The 21,836-nt window shown below is 33.4% G+C and overlaps 2 protein-coding genes across 2 annotated transcripts; one reads left to right on the top strand and one right to left on the bottom strand.

Moving 5' to 3' along the window:
• The first annotated feature begins 188 nt into the window (after window positions 1–188).
• Window positions 189–9,923, top strand: LOC140046234 (eukaryotic peptide chain release factor subunit 1). Its single transcript, XM_072090802.1, has 10 exons — window positions 189–773; window positions 1,395–1,511; window positions 2,567–2,765; window positions 3,630–3,768; window positions 3,893–4,083; window positions 5,193–5,322; window positions 5,522–5,677; window positions 5,814–5,878; window positions 6,341–6,413; window positions 6,839–9,923. Exons 1-10 carry the CDS (start codon window positions 679–681, stop codon window positions 6,994–6,996), a joined length of 1,323 nt encoding a protein of 440 aa, XP_071946903.1. The 5' UTR covers window positions 189–678; the 3' UTR covers window positions 6,997–9,923.
• On the bottom strand, window positions 9,746–13,823 carry LOC140046235 (aqualysin-1-like). Its single transcript, XM_072090803.1, has 8 exons — window positions 13,520–13,823; window positions 12,303–12,446; window positions 11,923–12,052; window positions 11,655–11,761; window positions 11,227–11,368; window positions 10,766–10,950; window positions 10,163–10,334; window positions 9,746–9,891 (listed from the first exon to the last, which is right to left on the bottom strand). The coding sequence occupies exons 1-8, from the start codon at window positions 13,661–13,663 to the stop codon at window positions 9,746–9,748; spliced, it is 1,170 nt and encodes a 389-aa protein (XP_071946904.1). The 5' UTR covers window positions 13,664–13,823.
• Between the last annotated feature and the right edge of the window lie 8,013 nt (window positions 13,824–21,836).

Raw genomic sequence — 21,836 nt, 5'->3', positions numbered from 1 at the left:
ATTATTATCATTACTTATATTATTAATAGATGTATTATTTATTTTATAATGTGTTATAAAGGAGTTAGTATAAATGTAAATGGATAATATAATTTGTTTTAATTTTATAATAGTATAGCACTTTTATTTCACCCCTAGACACAAGTTAATGGGCCTTATGACGTAAGGGCGCTCACGACATCCTTTCATCACATGTACGAAATTTTGTTCATGGTGTTTCTGTCATGCTTTGTTGCTAAAAATTGTGAAATAACAATTTGTCAGAATAATATGTACGTAAACAACCATCTTGTAAAGTAGGTTGATTATAAGACATTTTGTCCAACAAAATTATCGTTCGTAAGCTTTTCAGTGTATCGTTTTCCCGCCCCGTGTTTGTCACGAAGGTAGGAATACATTTTGGTCGTTTTACCGCAAACGCCTGTGTGTGTCTCCTCTGTCTGTCTGCCTGTGCGTGGGATAGGTCGATATTGCCTGTGTTGTGTATAGATCAAGAACACCAGCTGTTTTCATACTGTAAATTTCTTGGTGTGTAGGCTTAGATCTAAAACTGATAAAAACACTGATATCGGTGGCAGTCTGTTGCCACTAAACTGTTGTACACATATTTTAATTATTTATCAATTGACTTGTCGGTAGTAACTTTTTATAGAAGAAAAATTTTAAAAATAGTCGAAAATGTCGGGAACAGCGGAGCCAGAAACTGCTGCAGACAGAAATGTCGAAATGTGGAAAATTAAGAAGCTTATAAAGAGCTTACAAGCAGCAAGAGGGTATGTATTGTATTGGACATATAATGTTTGTGTATTTAATATTAAAATAATTTTGTATTAAGCTTGGCACCCTACTAAAAACAGAGTCTGACTGAGCACCTCAATACTTAAACTACTTGACAAAAAGAATGCAGCGTAAAAAGAAAAGTCTTCAGATGACTGTGATGTTTAATATAGGAGAGGTGCCGAATTTGTTCCTCTCAAATAAACAGGAAGTGCGTACCAGATACACGGAGCAGCGACAGAAAATGCATTACCAGCTTTCTCTTTAGATCATGAAACAAAAAGTCGACATGTAATTAACAGTAACCATATCTCAGTTTAACTTAATTAATTCAAAAAGGTATCAAAGTTTACCAAACCAACTACCATGTTTAGTTATTTTTCAGTCACCATTCCGTAATAAATTCATACATAAACAAGATAATGCAACCCAATGATAACCAATAAAAAAGTATTATTTAGTAATAATTATAATTTATTTATATTATACAAGGAAGCACCTGTAGTCCACTTTTAAATATGTCTACCTGAACAATAGACTTCCTAAAAATATTGTTTTTTTATAGTTATTTTAACCAAGAAGGATGACATGACATGTTAATTTGTTTATTAATGTAGGAATGGGACCAGTATGATATCTCTCATTATACCTCCAAAGGATCAAATTCCACGAGTCGCCAAGATGTTGGCTGATGAATTTGGCACTGCTTCTAACATTAAGAGTCGTGTCAACAGGTATATATATATGTATAAACTTTATTTAGACACGAAATAATCAAACACCATATAAATATGAAGAAAGAAAGATGTATTCATGACGTTTTTAAATACAATCATTATGTAATTACTTATTTTCATTCAAATGTCCAGTCATCAGTAGGCATGACATTTATTAATTAATATTCTAAACAGCTGATTCATGAATTTGGAGTTTCTTTAATTTATTCATTAATTTTCTCATCAATATTCACTTTGCACTTTCATTAAAATTGTTTATTAAAGTATTATCCCCCAAAAACATGAAAATAAAGATAAATACTTAATCAAACTCAGAATATCACGTTTTTAGTTTTAATAAGTTTGAGGTTACTCACTTGTCAAAGAAAAACAAAACAAAACAGATTAATAATTTCACTTATAAAAAGACAAAATAAACGTAACTTAACCAAAACCTTGTGGCAATAGTCTTCTGATTTACTTTGTTTCCCCAATCCAATGTTTTTTATGTGACATTTAAATGGTGATTCAATTTAGTGATATTTAATTAAGTATTATTCATTATGTGAGTGCTGTATTTGTGAGTATAATTAGTTTTAAATCTTTATTCTAAGTAGCAGAAATTCACTAGTCTGATGGTTATCATAATATTGATTTGATTCTTAGTTATTTTTAGACACTTAATTCTTGTTTTCTGTCTGCGAGTATTCTCAGAAAATACAACCACTTTCCTTTCAGTTTATGTAAATCATTTTGAAAAAAAATCATTAATGTGCTGCTTTTTGTTTTCTTTAAAATTGTACAATATACAGTATGTTAGTTTAATAGTTGACCTTGAAAGCCATGTTTAATCAAGATTCAGATGACATTGACCTTTGTTTGACCTCTGACATAATTTTTGAAAAATTTATCTTGATGAAAGCATACTGTATGCAATAGACTATATATTTTTAACCACTATACTTCACCATTAATGTTATTTTTATGAGGGTGTGGTCTGTATTGACAACCATATTTAAATATTTATTTTTGTCACTATCAAATTGTTTATGAAGCTTGAATTATGTTTGTAGGCTGTCTGTTCTATCAGCTATCACATCTGTACAGCAGCGTTTGAAATTGTACAATAGGGTACCTCCAAATGGACTCGTAATTTATTGTGGAACTATCGTTACTGACGATGGCAAGGAAAAAAAAGTGAACATTGATTTTGAACCGTTCAGACCAATCAACACTTCCCTATATCTTTGCGATAACAAATTTCACACAGAGGTGAGCAATAAGTAAAGTGTTGTTAAATAAATGTTTTCAATATAAACTTCTGTACTGCTCTCCGTCAAATAGTATGGTAGTTATAACAATTATATTGGCATAAATTAGTATTGACATCACATCCCCATGGGGATGTAAGTTGTACAGAGGTGGAAAATACTTGAGTGAAGACTAGTGATACAGTATGTGGGCAAAATACATGATTTCAATGTTTCTTGCATTATTTCATTCCTTGAGAGTATTTGTTAAATTTTCTTTACAGCTAGATGTTTTATTTAATATGTTATGATTTATGAACAGATGTTTACAGTAAGAATTTCGCATCATGTACAGTGTACACTACACAAGGCGTTCTAAATCTATGAAGCCCTGTCTACACTATCAAACTAGTTTGACCCAAAAAGTGTGATGTGCCCAAATATGGTAGTGATATGCCAAAATATGGTAGTGATATGACATCATCATGTCCATATATGGGACATCACATCACAAAGTTTGATAGTGTAGACAGATCTTTAGAGAGACATGGTAGGATTTCAATTCAACCACCGGGGATAGAATGGGGAGCATCTTACTAATCTAATCAATTTCATGTTTATACAGTCAACTCTCCCAATACCAGATACATTGAGCTGGCCTAATATGTCTGGTTTTCTGGGAAATCTGGTATTCAGAATGTGTTTTTAATGGTAAACATGAATGTTGGACCTTTTATACTTCAAGAAAATTCTGGTTTTTAGGAGTATTTCTGGTTTTCAGAGAGGTATTGGGAGAGTTGACTTTAATATTGTGTTTAAATAATGCAATTTAATTTTTTTTCTTAGTGAAGATTTCATTATATCTCTTGATAATTTTTCTATACAGGCTCTCATTGCTCTCCTCGCCGATGACAACAAATTTGGATTCATTGTGATGGATGGTAACGGCGCCCTCTTTGGTACACTCTCTGGCAATACACGAGACGTTTTACACAAATTTACTGTGGATCTACCTAAAAAGCATGGTATGTTTAATATGCTCTACTTACAGTTAATAGGGATTCAACAATCTTTTTAATTTTTTTTTTTTATTTACTTTTTTGTTTACAATGAATTATAGAACCATGTTTTGTTTTATTAATAATTCAGGACGTGGAGGTCAGTCAGCTCTACGTTTTGCACGTCTACGAATGGAAAAACGACACAACTATGTACGGAAAGTAGCAGAAACTGCTGTCCAGTTCTATATTACAAACGACAAGCCAAATATTTCTGGCCTTATTTTGGCTGGTTCAGCTGATTTCAAAACAGAGCTCAGTCAATCAGATATGTTTGATCCAGTAAGTATTAGTTAATGTCTTGTTTAGTCTTGTTTACAGTTAGTTAAATTATTCATTTTATTTATATACTTAGATTAGCGAAAGCTATTTTTTGGCTCCTTTTCAGTTCACACATTGTACTCTTTGTTTGTATGATGTGAATAAAGTTAAAAGAAAGATACATTATTTATTTTATCATGACACCGTAGTTAAGGAATATTAATTTTTGTTCCTAAAATATATTGATTGAGATTTTTTTGAAAATATTATCTTTATGTAAAAGATATCAAAATAAACATATATTCATCCTACAGGATGTTACTCAATTAATTGTGGAATAATTTTACACCTACTAAGGAAATGGTACATCCAATTGTTTTAAAATTCAGAAATTAGCCTGACTTGATTCTTGCTAGCATAGTGTACACTGTAGTAAGCATGGAATGATTTGTCCATACTTGACATCATGGTGTTGTACTAATAGTATATTTAGTTCTTGTCTTGATTATTCTGTACATCAAGCATCATTTCTATTTATAGCTTATGAGTAATATCCAATGATTTCATAGTGAATCATGATGATGAGTTATGTGGTTCTTGAATCATTTTATGAATTATGTTTGTTCAACCAATCAGAATTCATTATTAATGTTATTGGATTCAATAATAGTTGTTGCCTACCTCGTGTGCATTATTAACATATTATATTGTACTGTAATATTTTATATTGATGTATTGTATATTAATATCAAATAAAGTCTCGTATCAATGTAGCAACCAAAAATTAATCTTTTAATTGATGTGAATTTTGGTTTTGAAAATAAGTTAATAAATATTTAATAATTTCCTTTATTCACTTGCATAGAAGCGTTTCCCTAAAGCTCTGTCCACACTATCAAACTTTAAGTGACAACAAAATGTGATGTGCCCATATATGGACATGATGATGTCATATCACTACCATATTTGGTCATATCACTATCATATTTGGGCACACCACACTTTTTAGTCAAACTAGGTTGATAGTGTAGATGGAGTGTTTATGTGACTAAAAAATAGGATCAATGGAGTTATTTTAAATTTTTAGCATAAAAATATGTAATTAAAAAACAAGTAATTATTCATTACAGAGGCTGCAAGCTAAAGTGTTGAAACTTGTAGATGTGTCATATGGAGGTGAAAATGGCTTCAATCAAGCTATTGAACTGTCCGCAGAAGTGCTTTCGAATGTCAAGTTTATCCAAGAAAAGAAACTGATAGGTAACTAAAAAATGTTATTAAAATGGAAATGTTTGGCATAATTAAGACAATAAAATAACAAAGAAAAATACATAAAATTGCAAAAGGCAATGTTAAAATACTATTTATAGAACTATGTTTAAATACTGTTTAAAAACTCTTAAACTATGTTATGGGAATTGAGATAACAGAATTTCTTTTACTCTGTTTTGTCTTATAGGTAGATACTTTGATGAGATTTCACAAGACACAGGCAAATATTGTTTTGGAGTTGAAGACACATTGAGGGCGCTGGAGATGGGATCCGTAGAAACGTTGATTGTATGGGAAAATCTAGATATTACACGATACACACTAAAGAACCACTCAACAGATGGTAAGGAATATTGTTTATTTATGATTTTTTTTTAAATTGTATTTTGTCAAACTTTATTGTTAGTTTTTATTAAAAGTTGGTTTGATATTCAACGTTAGATATTGTCTTAATATATCAAACATTTTGTTTTTTTCAGAGGAAAAAGTTCTTCATTTGAACCCAGACCAAGAGAAAGATAAAACACACTTTATTGACAAAGATGTAAGTACAATCTTAAATTTTATAAAGGTTAATGACCATTTCCAAATAAGGAACGTGATCTGAATCATGTCTGTATTCTTTATTTATTTATTTTATTAATTTTAGCAACATTAAAACAATACATAAACTTTGAGTGTGCCAAGGAGTGGCAAAAGAGGTCAAAGGACCACTGTCGCCATAAGGCGTGCCACACCAGCACTCAAAGCATACATTAAAACATAAAACATGCAATATTAATGCCATAATTATATACATAAAGAGGCATAGTGTTTTTAAAGTGGTCCATTAACATGTTTTTAAATTGTACCCAACTTCCGCATACAAAGGCGTCTTTAATATTGACCGGTATTGAATTCCACAACATGGACCAAACTATCAAATAGTGAGCACTCTCTCTATATTTTGCCAAGTACTTCACTCATTTTCTGAGTGTTTTCATATTTATATTCTTTATATTTACAGACCGGTGTAGAGCTTGAATTATCAGAAAATCAAGCATTACTGGAATGGTTAGCAAACAACTATAAGACATTTGGTAAGTAGCATTATGGCGTGGTGTCCTACCAATCTTGCTGGCCTGGGTTCAAATCATATCTGATGTCAGTCTTTTGTTCATGTGACTTCATTCCTAAGTAATTGTTTCCAGGCATTGTTTAATATCAAGCATCATGTGTGTTAAATTGCCACCATTTAAGCTTAGTTCCCACTAGCGACGCAACGTAACACAATCTATGCAACGTAAGAAAATGCCCTTCTAATAATTGTGTTTGCCCCTGTGTGAAATCAAACCTGCGATGTTTGCAGCACTATTGCGTTGTCGGTTCTCACTTGTGATTACGCAATACAGCAATTTGCGTCGTTACGTTGTTGCGCTGCGTTCTAGTGGGAACCACGCTTTATGCCAATGATTTAAGCTGGCCTTTACCAAGCATAAACATACAATATATTTCACTTTTTCAGGAGCTACTTTAGAGATTATTACCGATAGATCACAAGAAGGGTCACAATTCTGCAGAGGTTTTGGTGGTATCGGTGGCATCTTACGTTACCGCGTTGACTTCCAAGACATGACCTTTGATGACACAGGATTAGATGATTCCGATGATGACGACTACTAAATAACCTTTATGAAGGTGAGGAGTTTATCGTGAATGACCATATTGGTTGTATCATCCTTATGCCTAAAATATAGAGCTCACAAGAATTTCAGAAACATCATAACAGTCGTATTTAAAACCAGTTACAAACACACAATACTAAATCTTATGTGGCATCTATTGGCTGCCGAGCATCTCACATATTGGCCGATAATTTCCACTTACCAGAACATAAGAATTTTGAAGTGGATAACCAATTTTTTATGTTGGTCATGCTTCACCAACTTTGACAATTCACTAATATCCTGTGGGGGTTCAAATCTCCCTGACTGCTATTATTGTCTTTGCTTTCTGATACCCAAGATATTAACTTTGCGATGTTAATTTTTCTACAACGTGTATGAAAATGAGGACCTAAATACCTGTAGCCATAAGTGGCCAAAGATTATTATATTTGAAATATTCATGTAAACAATACCTAATTACTGACAATGCATTGTGGGTATATATACCATTTGTAGTTTATCTCAATCCTTAAACTCAACAGAAATACATAATCCATTTTAAACCAGTTTGTGCGTCTTGTTTTATTTGAACTTTGACGACAATTTTTTACATTGTCTGCTTTAATTGTTTTCCGCATATATAAATATTCCCGTTTAAGATGCTTTTTTGTATGACAAGATGAACGTCATTCCATTATGTCTGTGATCATTGGTATAGAGAATTCTAAGGTTAAAAGGTCAATTATTGAACTTTGATCTTTTGACCTTAGATTTGTTGTTTTAGTAGTATGTACAACAAATTATACAAATATATGTATTTTTTAATTTGATACTTTTCCTGCCATGGGGTGACTTCGTGGCACACTTCAATTTAAAGATATTATAAATTTTTTTTTTTTTTTTTGACTCGTCACAATTTCATGAGCATAGTGTGTGATACCACTACCAAAATTAACATCTGATAAAAGTGAGAGTAAAGCTTGGTTCCCACTAGGATGCAACGCAAGCGAGTTGACCAATGATAAGCTACACATCAAATAATTTATCGCCTGTAACTGGTTAAATCCCATACGTTTCGTGTTGCGTCTCTAGTGGGAACCACGCATAAATATCACTTGGTCACAGTTTAGTACGTTGCAACCAAAATACTTTGAATAGGAGTGTTAAACACAAAATTTAAAAAGCAGAGGTGTTAACTGATGAGTATTTGACTGGGCTGTTTTGAGCAGATGATCTAGCTCCTCAAACTCCTTGCTGTATATATGCCAACAGTGGGAGCAGATCACTGCAAGGTGTTTTTTAGTGTAAGTTAAATACATCTATTGAGTCAAATAAATACCTTAAAGGGTAGCTCCGAGTTTACAATTTATATTTTTAACAATAGGTCCTGTAACACCAATTTGTTACAAAACCTGATTCACCCTTTTCTGAAAATATAGGGTGTTATTATAAATATAATTATAAATCCTTATATTGTATATTAAGCAATATGAATTTGAAACCCGGAATTCCCCTTTAAAGGTAGAAACAAGTTTTTTCATTGTTTTATTGTACATATGGGGAATTCCCTTATACGCATACAATAAGCTTGGTTCCCACAAGGATAAAAGTAATTTGACCAATCATGATCATTCAAATTATTTCATTGTGATTGGTCATTTCACTGCGTTGCGTCCTAGTGAGAATCAAACTTTACAAGGGATTTTCCTAAAGTGATCTATTACGAATTTGATTTAAGAAGAAAGCAATTGATTGATTTTGTAAACGGAGGGTAATTATCTTTATATTATGAGTCGTATATATTTACATTTAATAATATTTTGCTACTTATTGCATATAAATATGCAATTCACTGTATATTGCTCTTTAGGAGTATGAGAATGGTACCAAGAAATGTATTTTCCAGAGCCTCTGTATTTATCATAGTCACTGGGATTTATTATACTCTTATCTCCCAATAAACAAAACATAAAATCTGGTACATTATTATAATAATGTATTTATGATAAAATTTAGTTTTTTAAGTTTATTAAAATAACATTAAACTATAAGATATTTTTTTTGTTCTGTTTAATTTTGTGCCATTTGATTTTTGAATGACTCAAAAAAACAAAAATAAAATACTGTGAACCACGTTTTCCGAAGTGACAATTAAATATAGACTCTTAATTTTGATGTTGTTGATCGATTGTGTTTTTTGTCAATAACTGGTATGTAACCTAAATAAAATCACTTCAGCAGGACTCGAAACATTTGCTTTGGCAAAGAAGGTTATTTATATTTTATTGTTGGTTAAATTTGAATATAATAAGAAAACAATTTCAAACAAAAATCAACTTTAGTATTTGTTTACTATAGTTTAATTCATATATCATTTAGACTAAATTCTATATTTCAATTTAATTCAAGGTATTTCAATTAAATATACTGTAAATTGTAATTAATTTACAGTCAAAATGTCCATAAATCCCTAGGATTTTAATTAGAAGGTTAATAATACTTAATTTTCTTTTATTTTATTCCATTAATACAAACTGTAAGCAATAACATTTTCGGTATTTTTACAATAACCAAACTAAATTCAAAATGTGCACATTCCTTAACTTGTAGAGTTTTGTCTGTGACTAAAGCTCTGTCTACACTATCAAACTAGTTTTGACAAAAAAAGTGTGACGTGCCCAAATATGGGAGTGATATGACATCATGTCCAAATATGGGCACATCACATTTTGTTGTCGCATACAGTGTGGTGGTTTAGACAAGGCTTAAGACTGTCCAACATAAAGGAGTTGGTTAACAGTATTTAAAGGTACGTTGTTAATGACATCTTTTGTACTTGTGCTTATTAGTTTTTCTCTAAGTTGATCCACACTCAAGTTTGGTTCTAGTTGCAGTAATATGCATGCTGCTCCTGTCAATAATAAAACATAATTGTTTAATATATTTTGGATGCTTTCCTCCTACTTTTAAGCTCTGTCTACACTATCAAACTAGTTTGACAACAAAAGTGTGATGTGCCCAAATATGGTAGTGACATGTCCAGATATGGTAGTGATACATCATAGTGATACAGACATCATCATGTCCATATATGAGCACATCACTTTTTGTCACATAAAGTTTGATAGAGTAGACAGCTTTACAGTAGAACTGCTACTTTTTTGTTAATCAACTATACTTACCAGAAACGTGTGGACAAGCCATGGAAGTTCCAGAGACAACGGCCGTTGCTGTGTTTGAGCCAATATATGCACTAGTAATGTCAACTCCAGGAGCAATCAGATCAACGCAGCTTCCAGTATTAGAAAAGCTTGCCCAATTGTCAGAATTATCTGAAGCACTAACACTGAATGCCTAAGAATAGATTAAGATATCAAAGGTCACAGTTTGATACTGTATCGAAGGTACTGGGATGTATAATTTTCCCAGTATCATAGACAAATTGTGTGATACAGTGTCACGCATGTGTATGTGACACCAGTATCATAGGCAGATTCTGTGATACAGTCTTACATATGTACCATGGGCCATAAGGCTAACCATAACATAGTCCAGGCGCCATGTGTTACATATGTGACGCTGTATTATATATTTTGCATGATACTGGGCATATTATGCCATATCTGGAGATAAAGAACGGGTAGACAGTAGAGGTCGTTTTATTTGCGTCTCATTAAACATACAAAGATTTCTTCATTCAACGGACACCTTTATTAAGGGGGAATGTACGCTGCAGTTTCGTGTTTATTGTGCCTTATTTGTGTTTATGTTGATGGAATCATTACCTCTTCCGCGGATGCCGGTGACGTATTACATGCATCACTTCCTTCGTTTCCAGATGCTGCCACTAACAGTATACCAATGTCATATAATCCGCCGACTGCGGTATTAAGTGATATGGAGTATCCACCGCCTAGCGACATTGAAGCAACAGCAGGTTTTTGGGCATTTGCCGCAACCCAATCCATTCCTTTAAAATAAAATCAACATTAAATTTTTGTTAAACTGCAGGAGAAGGTCTTTCTAATAAAGAGGATTTATTATTCTTATTCTCAATGTTATATAAATCAAAAAATAAAAACTGTATAGCATGGCATAATCGTAGATCTTGAGTACACCAGCAGTGAAATCAACTGATACTAAGTATCCGTCAATGGCGGCCATTTGTCTTCAGAAGAAAACGGCTACAAGAACGGTAACAATAAAAGAACAGCCTATTGGATAGGAGAGCCTGAAATTGAGCTACCTTCTAAAACATCAGACGTCAGTCCAACTCCCTGGCAATTCAACACTCGAACCCCATGAATGTTCACTTTTTTGGCCACACCATACGTCTTCCCACCAGCAGTCCCGGCAACATGGGTTCCATGTCCATTGCAATCTACACCCTTTAAGAAATTCACAACTATTTATATTCGGATTTTACTTATTCAGCTCTGTCTGCACAATCAAACTAGTGTTATGTTCCTAAATTTGGTAGTGATATGCCCAAATATGGTAGTGATATGACATCACTATGTCCATATATGGGCACATCACATGTTTTTGTCACATAAAGGTTGATAGTGTAGACAGAGCTTAATGAATGTTTTGAAATATTATTATCATCAAATTTTCATTCTTAAAATGTTTAATGTGATAGGGAAGATAACTCAATAAATTTAAAAAACGTACATCACCGTCTAACGCATCATACGCTGCTTCAGCTCTATCCTCGAAGTCGACATGAGTGGCTAAGATACCAGTGTCAATTATGTATATATTTACTCCTTCTCCAGTTCCTAAAAATGTGAATATTTCAGAAATTATCTTGAGAGTAACATTGCATAGAGTATTCCTGGTATTGCATCTATAATTTGTATGTGACCCCAGTATCATAGGCCAATTCTATGATACAATGTCACATATGTATATACGGTAACAGTCTAAATTAATTTCTTACCTGAAGGTGTATATTGATTATCAAGTGGTAGGTTACGCTGATCAATGCGATCCAGTCCCCAAGATGCCACGTTTGAAATTGAAAACTCACTGTCCACCTCAACATGAGCGACCAACGTGAGTTCTCGTACCTGCAATATCATGTCAAGAAGTGCATCCAATGTTTTGCGTACAGTTTCAAAATTAAATTATACTTTTAAAGCAAGCAACAGACAGATTATACATTGTTAAGAATTAAGAGTTACTTTTTTACCAGAGAGTTTTAAAATAAGTTTACAACTCTCTGAGTTTACTATGAGATGTTTCTACGGCTATAACATCATGAAAGAGAAAGTGGTTGATCACGTTAATAGAGCATGATAATTTGTAGACTGTACCTACCATCTTAAGAGCATCAGAATTCATGTTAGCAAGAAATCCTTTCAAAATCGTATTATAACTCAATGAGATTTGACAGTCGTTGTAGCGCAGTGCCTTGAATATTGATTTTACATTGTTTAGGAAAATCTCTGCATCAACGTTATTCTATATAAATGATAAAAATAGGAAATGATATACAGTCAACTCTCCCAATACCAGACACCTTTTCTGAAAAGTCTTGTATTTGGAATGTCTTTCTAATGGTAAAAGTTAATTTAGGACATTTTAGACCTAAAAAAAGTTTGGTTTTGGGAGAGTTTCCAGTTTTCAGACAATCCGGTATTGGGAAAGTTGATTGTAATAACACACACATGATATAATTTATTAGTAATTGTGTATTCATTATTATAATAATAATCTTAATTGGATTCATATCAGTAATTTGTCATACCATCTACCTGCAACACAAACTGAACATGAATAACAAAACCAGAAAGGCAAGGATGGAATCTCATTACCAAACAAGCTGGTTGGCTAACAAATTACTAGTCGAATTAAATTAATTAATATGAAGGAAAACCATTAGAATAAGATGATATATGAATACTAGTCATTTATTCAATATATAATAATTTTGAGACTGATGACTAGTGTCAAAAGCTGGTATTGCTGTGTCACGTATAATTATTTGTAATATATTTCTTGATACATTGGGCAATTTCTTTGTCAAAACTATGCTAGGCCTATAATAAATTTAACGATCCAATGATTGATTTTTTAGTTTTGCTTATATTTCATGCCTCCATTACGTTTAATAACATATCCACTTGACTGTGAGTACCATAGACCTATCCTTTTATCAAGGCCATCCAACAGGATGCTGAGCTCCGGAGATGAAAGGGGTATCTGTGGCTCCACATGATCAGTTCCACACCCCTTACCAGACACCGCGCATGTTCGAAGTATTTACATAGTACATAGTACAGTACTGTTGGTATTTGTTGCAGCCAGACATAAGATCAAAGTACTGATTACAAGTTCCTATCTTGGCAAGGCGAGTGTCCTGTTGTTAGATTGCCTTGCTTTTACTTATTACAAACTGCGTTATATATAGAATCACAAGAAGCATGTGTTTGAAACTAAATTTCACTCTGATAGGAAGCTACACAATATGTAGATCTGCATATAAATGTACAGTGTACAACAAATTCTACATATTATTAATGAATTGTTATTACCTGTAACTTCACAATATATTGGTTTTCCACCCGACGATGATTTAAGCTTGAGTATAGGGGAGCAAGCCGTTTAGTTGTACTCCCAGATCCTATGCACATTATACATATTAAGGCTATAAGTAAACTAAATACTTGATGTACCATGGTTAAAGATTTCTTAAAGTATATAATTGACTACACCCGGAGTGTTGTCTTAGTTAGTCTATGCATTTGTTTTTGAATTAACAATGTCCCCAACAACCAGCAACTTTAACTATCATATCACACTGTGTAATTTGTAATATAATAAAACAGACAATTCATGAATAAACTTAACTGCTGGTACAACATGTTAGTGACGTCGTACAAACACTGGTAGCTCAATAGGGATACAAGATTTTACACTAGAAATAGTGTACACAAACACACACATAAAACAAATTTCACCACCAAGTTTACTTCATATATTAAATTATATTTTATTCTGATATCTCTTCAAGTTATACATAATTATAACTGTTATTATAAAATATATAGTAATTGAAACCAATTGATGTACACAATATGTGTAACACAATTATGTAAGAATATTAAGTATATAGAGAGCAGTAAACATTTATTTTGGAATGAGAGAACACTGTCGTACAATAAGGATGGGGTGTTTAAAAAAATGCCTGGGTGGATGTTTCTTTAACCCATGCTTTAACAAACCAATGGTTTCTTCAAATTTTATTTTAACTGGTGAACTCTATACACCAACAGCTGCGAAAAGTGTTATCATATGGAATGTATTTCAGCACATAGTGCATGGCACTGAACATTGTTTTTTTTAAGCTTGGTTCCCACTAGGACGCAACGCAAGTAAGTGTGTTGACCAATGACAAGCAATAGTTCGAATAATCCATCGCTTGTGATTGGTCAACTCACTTACGTTGCGTTGCGTTACGTCCTTGTGTTGCGTCTCTAGTAAAAACTAAGCATTAAGGATGAGATAGGGAAGAGAATATGTACAGTATTCTATGGAAAGTGAGAGCCATATTTTTTTTAACGCCTAACGTCCGATGTATACGGTGGCCCACAACTGTCACGCACACTATATAAATCATATTCACACAATTAAAGAAGGAATCACACAATTAAAGAAGGAATCACACAATTAAAGAAGAAATCACACAATTAAAGAAGGAATCACATAATTAAAGAAGAAATCACACAATTAAAGAAAGAAGGAATCGCATATAAACAAAAGAAAGCATGAAAATATAAAAAGAAATGCACAAATAAAGAAGAGCTAAGCACAATTAAAGAAGTCCGCACAAATTCGAAAGCTCCTCGCACAATTAAAGAAGTTCGCAACAAAATCAAAAGTACCTCGCACAATTAAAGAAGTCCGCAACAAATTCGAAAGTACCTCGCACAATTAGAGTACAGTAGTCCATATGGAACGCCATCGCTGCCTCCGGCAGCAGCAAACTTTAATTCTATTCGGCTCTTTTACCATTACGTTCGGCTCTTTTACCATTCGGCGCATTTCTATTCGGCCTTTTTACCATTACGTACGGCTCTTTCAGCATTCAGCTCATTTCTATTTGGCCCATTTTTTACCATTACGTTCGGCTCTTTCAGCTTTCGGCTCTTTTTTATTCGGCCAATTTACCATTACGTTCGGCTCTTTCAGCATTCGGCTCTTTTTTATTCGGCCCATTTAACATTACGTTCGGCTCTTTTTGATTCGGCCCTTTTTTATTCGGCTCTTTCTGCATTACGTTGGGCTCCTTTTAAATCGGCATTTTTTTATATGGCGCAATTAAAATCTAACCTTTGACATGGGGTCAAATGGAAGAAAATCAACGACTGGAAATGAGTCTATGAAAAGTTTACAAACATTTCATCATCATGGCGCCAACCATGAGTAGCCAACCGATTAAAGATGTGTTGAATAACCTAAATTAATTCATCTTTTAACAAATTTTGGAAGAGAAAGGGTAAATTATTATTATTAAATGTTTGGCTGACACTAGGCGAGGCCTAGCTAGCCTAGGCCATAAATCAAACCTTTTCTCTCTCAAAATGGTCAATAAGGTGGGACAATTGCAAGTTCTCTAACTAACACATTAATCATGTCAATAAAATGATTTAGTTATATTGAAATAGCCTTCAAATTCATTTAATTCAACCAACCAAACACTCTACATGCTGCATCTATATGTTTTGTAAACTTTTCATAGACTCATTTCCAGCCGTTGATTTTCTTCCATTTGACCCCATGTAAAAGGTTAGAATTTAATTGCGCCGCATAAAAAAGGGCCAAATCAAAAAGAGCCGAACGTAATGCAGAAAGAGCCGAATAAAAAAGGGCCGAATTAAAAAGAGCCGAATGCTGAAAGAGCCGAACGTAATGGTAAATGGGCCGAATAAAAAAGAGCAGAATGCTGAAAGAGCCGAACGTAATGGTAAATGGGCCGAATAGAAATGCGCCGAATGCTAAAAGAGCCGAACGTAATGGTAAAAGAGCCGAATAGAATTAAAGTTTCCTGCCGGAGGCAGCAATGGCGTTCCATACGGACTACTGTACTTTAATTGTGTGTGAGGTACTTTCGAATTTGTTGCGGACTTCTTTAATTGTGCGAGGAGCTTTCGAATTTGTTGCGGACTTCTTTAATTGTGCGAGGGGCTTTCAAATTTGTTGCAGACTTCTTTAATTGTGCGAGGAGCTTTCGAATTTGTTGCGGACTTCTTTAATTGTGCTTAGCTCTTCTTTAATTGTGCGTTTCTTCTTTATTTGTGCATTTCGTTTTGTATTTTCATGCTTTCTTTTGTTTATATGCGATTTCTTTTTTAATTGTGCGATTTCTTCTTTAATTGTGTGATTCCTTCTTTAATTGTGTAATTCCTTCTTTAATTGTGTGATTCTGTGTTATAGTATGCGTGACAGTTGTGGGCCACCGTACGGTGGCCCACAACTGTCACGCACACTATATAAATCATATTCACACAATTAAAGAAGAAATCACACAATTAAAGAAGAAATCACACAATTAAAGAAGGAATCGCATATAAACAAAAGAAAGCATGAAAATATAAAACGAAATGCACAAATAAAGAAGAAACGCGCAATTAAAGAAGAGCTAAGCACAATTAAAGAAGTCCGCAGCAAATTCGAAAGCTCCTCGCACAATTAAAGAAGTCCGCAACAAATTCGAAAGCTCCTCCCACAATTAAAGAAGTTCGCAACAAAATCAAAAGCTCCTCGCACAATTAAAGAAGTCCGCAACAAATTCGAAAGTACCTCGCACAATTAAAGAAGTTCGCAACAAATTCGAAAGCTCCTCACACAATTAAAGAAGTCCGCAACAAATTCGAAAGTACCTCGCACAATTAAAGTACCGTAGTCCGTATGGAACGCCATCGCTGCCTCCGGCAGCAAACTCTAATTCTATTCGGCTCTTTTACCATTACGTTCGGCTCTTTTACCATTCGGCGCATTTCTATTCGGCCTTTTTACCATTACGTTCGGCTCTTTCAGCATTCGGCGCATTTCTATTTGGTCCATTTACCATTACGTTCGGCTCTTTCAGCATTCGGCTCTTTTTATTCGGCCCATTTACCATTACATTCGGCTCTTTCAGCATTCGGCTCTTTTTTATTCGGCCCATTTAACATTACGTTCGGCCGGCTCTTTTTGATTGGGCCCTTTTTTATTCGGCTCTTTCTGCATTACGTTGGGCTCTTTTTAAATCGGCATTTTTTTATATGGCGCAATTAAAATCTAACCTTTGACATGGGGTCAAATGGAAGAAAATCAATGACTGGAAATGAGTCTATGAAAAGTTTACAAACATTTGATCATCATGGCGCCAACCATGAGTAGCCAACCGATTAAGGATGTGTTGAATAACCTAAAATTAATTCATCTTTTAACAAATTTTTAGAGAGAAAGGGTAAATTATTATTATTAAATGTTAGGCTGACACTAGGCTAGGCCTAGCTAGCCTAGGCCATGAATCAAACCTTTTCTCTCTCAAAATGGTCAATAAGGTTGGACAATTGCAAGTTCTCTAACTAACACATTAATCATGTCAATAAAATGATTAGTTATATTGAAATAGCCTTCAAATTCATTTAATTCAACCAACAATCTACATGCTGCATCTATATGTTTTGTAAACTTTTCATAGACTCATTTCCAGCCGTTGATTTTCTTCCATTTGATCCCATGTAAAAGGTTAGAATTGAATTGCGCCGTATAAAAAAGGGCCAAATCAAAAAGAGCCGAACGTAATGCAGAAAGAGCCGAATAAAAAAGGGCCGAATTAAAAAGAGCCGAACGTAATGGTAAATGGGCCGAATAAAAAAGAGCCGAATGCTGAAAGAGCCGAACATAATGGTAAATGGGCCAAATAGAAATGCGCCGAATTCTGAAAGAGCCGAACGAAATGGTAAATGGGCCGAATAGAAATGCGCCGAATGCTAAAAGAGCCGAACGTAATGGTAAAAGAGCCGAATGGAATTAAAATTTGCTGCCGGAGGCAGCAATGGCGTTCCATACGGACTACTGTACTTTAATTGTGTGTGAAGTACTTTCGAATTTGTTGCGGACTTCTTTAATTGTGCGAGGAGCTTTCGAATTTGTTGCGGACTTCTTTAATTGTGCGAGGTACTTTCGAATTTGTTGCGGAATTCTTTAATTGTGCGAGGAGCTTTCGAATTTGTTGCGGACTTCTTTAATTGTGCTTAGCTCTTCTTTAATTGCGCGTTTCTTCTTTATTTGTGCATTTCGTTTTATATTTTCATGCTTTCTTTTGTTTATATGCGATTTCTTCTTTAATTGTGCGATTTCTTCTTTAATTGTGTAATTCCTTCTTTAATTGTGTAATTCCTTCTTTAATTGTGTGATTCTGTGTTATAGTGTGCGTGACAGTTGTGGGCCACCGTAGTTAAGCACATGCCAGTGTTCATCGTACTACCCCAGTCTACACTCACTACTGGCGTCTTGTGGCCTACAGGGATTCTAGTGGGTTAATAGCATAGTGACCCTTAAACGTCCATCCATTTTTGTATGACAAGATGAACGTCATTCCATTATGTCTGTGATCATTGGTATAGAGAATTCTAAGGTTAAAAGGTCAATTATTGAACTTTGATCTTTTGACCTTAGATTTGTTGTTTTAGTAGTATGTACAACAAATTATACAAATATATGTATTTTTCGCGCCGCGGCTCTAGCCAGCTATGTCCCAGGAGGACATATTCATTAATAAGCTGTTTCATAGCGGTAGCTTTAGTATCTAAGGCTGACAGTTTTGTGAATTTAGAAACTCGATTATAATTTATAGGTAGCTGCTGGACCCAAAAAACGTCTGGGAGAAGAAGGTCTATATGAAAGCCTTTGCTGATAATACAGTATTATTGAGATGTAGACGGAAATCTGTAAAATCTTGTTCAATAAATAATAACTTCGTTTTTGCTGTCAACCAGGCCGGTGTTATAATAAGTCACTGTCAAATAATCATTCGATAATGGTCAAAACTTTAATTTGGCTCTGTCAACATAAAGGGAGGTATTTACAATGACTTTCTTTTGACTGTAAATCTAGGCCAATGTTATAATAATACGCCGTCAGATATTGAATCATTGAAACAGTGTCCTGGTAAATTTTTTTTTGGTTATCAGATGCTGTGGGGGGGGGGGGGGGAGTCTAATCAATTATCGTCAGAAGGTGAACAATCAGTCTAGGTAGCAGCAGCAGATTATTATTAACGCCTGCTTCATTAATTAATCCAGAAAAAGGTTTGTACATTATCTATTTGTTTATTAGCCTTCTCCTAATACAATTATATTTTCTTTAAAAAAAGGTTTTATAAGTGGTTTCAACATTTATGATAGTAATGTCACAGTTCTGTGTCTGGACGCAAGTTCATAGACCTACTAGTTATATTATTCATATTAACTGACACTTACTCTTCATTTACCGTAAAGTTCAGATTTAATGAAATATATAATATAAATTGGCTTCGTAACAATTAATTAGTGTTAGTTTTTTGGTGATAGGTGAAAATGACATGTAACTTCGTAATCAATTTATTTTTTTTGTATAAAGGCCCAATTACACTATGACGATAACGACGGACGATAAATATATAGCATGCATTTTTTTTACATAAACCAAAAGAAATTAGAAAGGTTTTCGTTCTAGACCTATAGGATAATCATTTATGCTGTCTTTGATAAAAATAATGTTTTTCAAATTCCAATCAAATGACGTCATGATAAATAAAAACAATAAAATCGCTGTATTGTCACGATATTAATGGTCTTACTAATCATGACGTCATTTGATTGGACGTGTGAAAATATAATTTTCATCAAATGAATTGTTTATATTTCTTTTGGTTTATGTATTAAAAATGCATATTTGTCTATTTATCGTCGATCGTTATCGTCCTAGTGTATGGGCCTTATGCTGTAAATGTTTAATTAATTGATCATTCCGATTTTATTAGTTGGACTCTTGCACAGTTGCTGTCTAATCGTTGTTGTGTAATATCATTTCGAACCATATTAAAATCATAAAGAGATTCATATTCCTTAACATGTGGCTGTGCATGGAAGTCCGGTCTACAAAAACTCGGGCCCGGGATCATTGTTATTGGGCCTGAAAGTGTTGGTGAATTCATAATTATACTTAATATTATATTTATATATATATATAATTATATTATTATACAATTGAAAGCAAAACCCGTTGAATCTCAAATCATTAGGACTAAAAATTTGGCTTATCAATCAAATAAATACTTTCGTAAAAGATTGAACTCGAAAACGGACCGTTTATTGAATTGGGTATGTTGAAACATTTCAATTTTCATTAAAAAAAGTACATTAATTATGGTATTGATCAGTGGCTATAGAGGCGTAAAACCCCTCGGTCAATATCATGTAAAATGCACTGTGGAAGGGTCATTATTAAGACTGCAAAATTGGGCTTATCAACAACAAAATATTTTATTATTAGACGCGATAACATCAAGGATAATCAGTATAATTATTAATATAGCCACTGTTACTAGTTTTATTGTACATGCTAAAGTAAATAAAAATCCGCTAGAAAACAAACCAGTCTGAATGCTATGCTTATTAGCCATGTTATGTTTGTTACTGTAGGCCTATGATTGTTTGCAATGTCCACATATTATTTTCGTGGGCATATCCATAGTGTATCACTCACAAAAAAGACGTGTGAGGTTCTTTCTTTAGATTTTGAAGAATGATTTGTGTTACAGGTTGACATGAGTCAAAAACTCAAGATATTGGCTAACGCCATGGGACCCTTGGCTTATCAATGAATAATACAGTACTACTGTACTTTCGTTCAATTGAAATCAGAATCTGACCGTTTCATTAAATTGGGTGTGATTTGGCCTAAACATATAATAATTTATTAAAAAGGTACAATAAAAACAAATGCATCAGAGGCGTAAAGAACCCACGGTCAATATCATGTAAAATGTATATGGTATAAGCACTGTGGAAGGGGTCATTATTATTAAACTGGAAATTCGGCTTATCAACAAATAAATACTTTCGTTTAAAATGTAAAATAAGACTGCAAAATTGGGCTTATCAACAAATAAATACTTTCGTTCAAAATGTAAAATAAGACTGCACAATTGGGCTTATCAACAAATAAAATACTTTTTTTTCAAAATGTAAAATTAAGACTGGAAAATTGGGCTTATAAACAAATAAATACTTTTTTTTCAAAATGTAAGAAAACATTTTTTAAATATAATCCTTAAGCTCTGTCTATACTATCAAACTAAATATGATGTGCCCATATTATATAGACATGATGATGTCATATCACTACGATATTCGGGCATATCACTACCATATTTGGGCACATCACACTTTTTTTGTTAAACTAGTTGGGACAGTGTAGACACAGAACTATGTGATCGAAACATAAGTCGGAATTGGACTGACGCGATTGATTTAATTGGGTATTTTTAGTAATGTAATGATTCATTAAAAACTATAATACAGATACGCGTTTGGTATTGATCAATGGTGCAAAAAACTCTGAGAAATAATGTTATAACGCGATTTGGTGATAGCTTAGCAATAATACAACCCATATACTATTATTATAAATACCTATATTACAAATCCATTCATATAACTTTTCATCGCGAACCGAAAATGTATAAATGTTATTCTACAGACAGTAATTATATATTCAAAAGCCATATTATTATTATTATCAATACCTAAATGCGATAGTAATAACCACATAAACATACATTACTCCCAATACAAGTTTGTGCGTAATTCTAGA

The sequence above is a fragment of the Antedon mediterranea genome, chromosome 4, assembly GCF_964355755.1.
Source record: "Antedon mediterranea chromosome 4, ecAntMedi1.1, whole genome shotgun sequence".
In the NCBI taxonomy this organism is placed as follows: Eukaryota; Metazoa; Echinodermata; class Crinoidea; order Comatulida; family Antedonidae; genus Antedon; species Antedon mediterranea.
This window is presented reverse-complemented; position numbering and strand designations above follow the sequence as displayed.

What these genes read in the sequence shown, in the direction of transcription:
- LOC140046234 (XM_072090802.1), top strand. Translation starts at nt 679, where the DNA reads ATGTCGGGAACAGCGGAGCCAGAAACTGCTGCAGACAGAAATGTCGAA. An exon ending in ATTAAGAGTCGTGTCAACAG is followed by an intron (nt 1,512 to 2,566) that starts GTATATATATAT and finishes TTATGTTTGTAG; the next exon opens with GCTGTCTGTTCTATCAGCTA. An exon ending in AATCAGATATGTTTGATCCA is followed by an intron (nt 4,084 to 5,192) that starts GTAAGTATTAGT and finishes TATTCATTACAG; the next exon opens with AGGCTGCAAGCTAAAGTGTT.
- LOC140046235 (XM_072090803.1), bottom strand. Translation starts at nt 13,663, where the DNA reads ATGGTACATCAAGTATTTAGTTTACTTATAGCCTTAATATGTATAATG. An exon ending in AATATATTGTGAAGTTACAG is followed by an intron (nt 12,447 to 13,519) that starts GTAATAACAATT and finishes TCATTTATATAG; the next exon opens with AATAACGTTGATGCAGAGAT. An exon ending in ATGATGCGTTAGACGGTGAT is followed by an intron (nt 11,369 to 11,654) that starts GTACGTTTTTTA and finishes AATTTCTTAAAG; the next exon opens with GGTGTAGATTGCAATGGACA.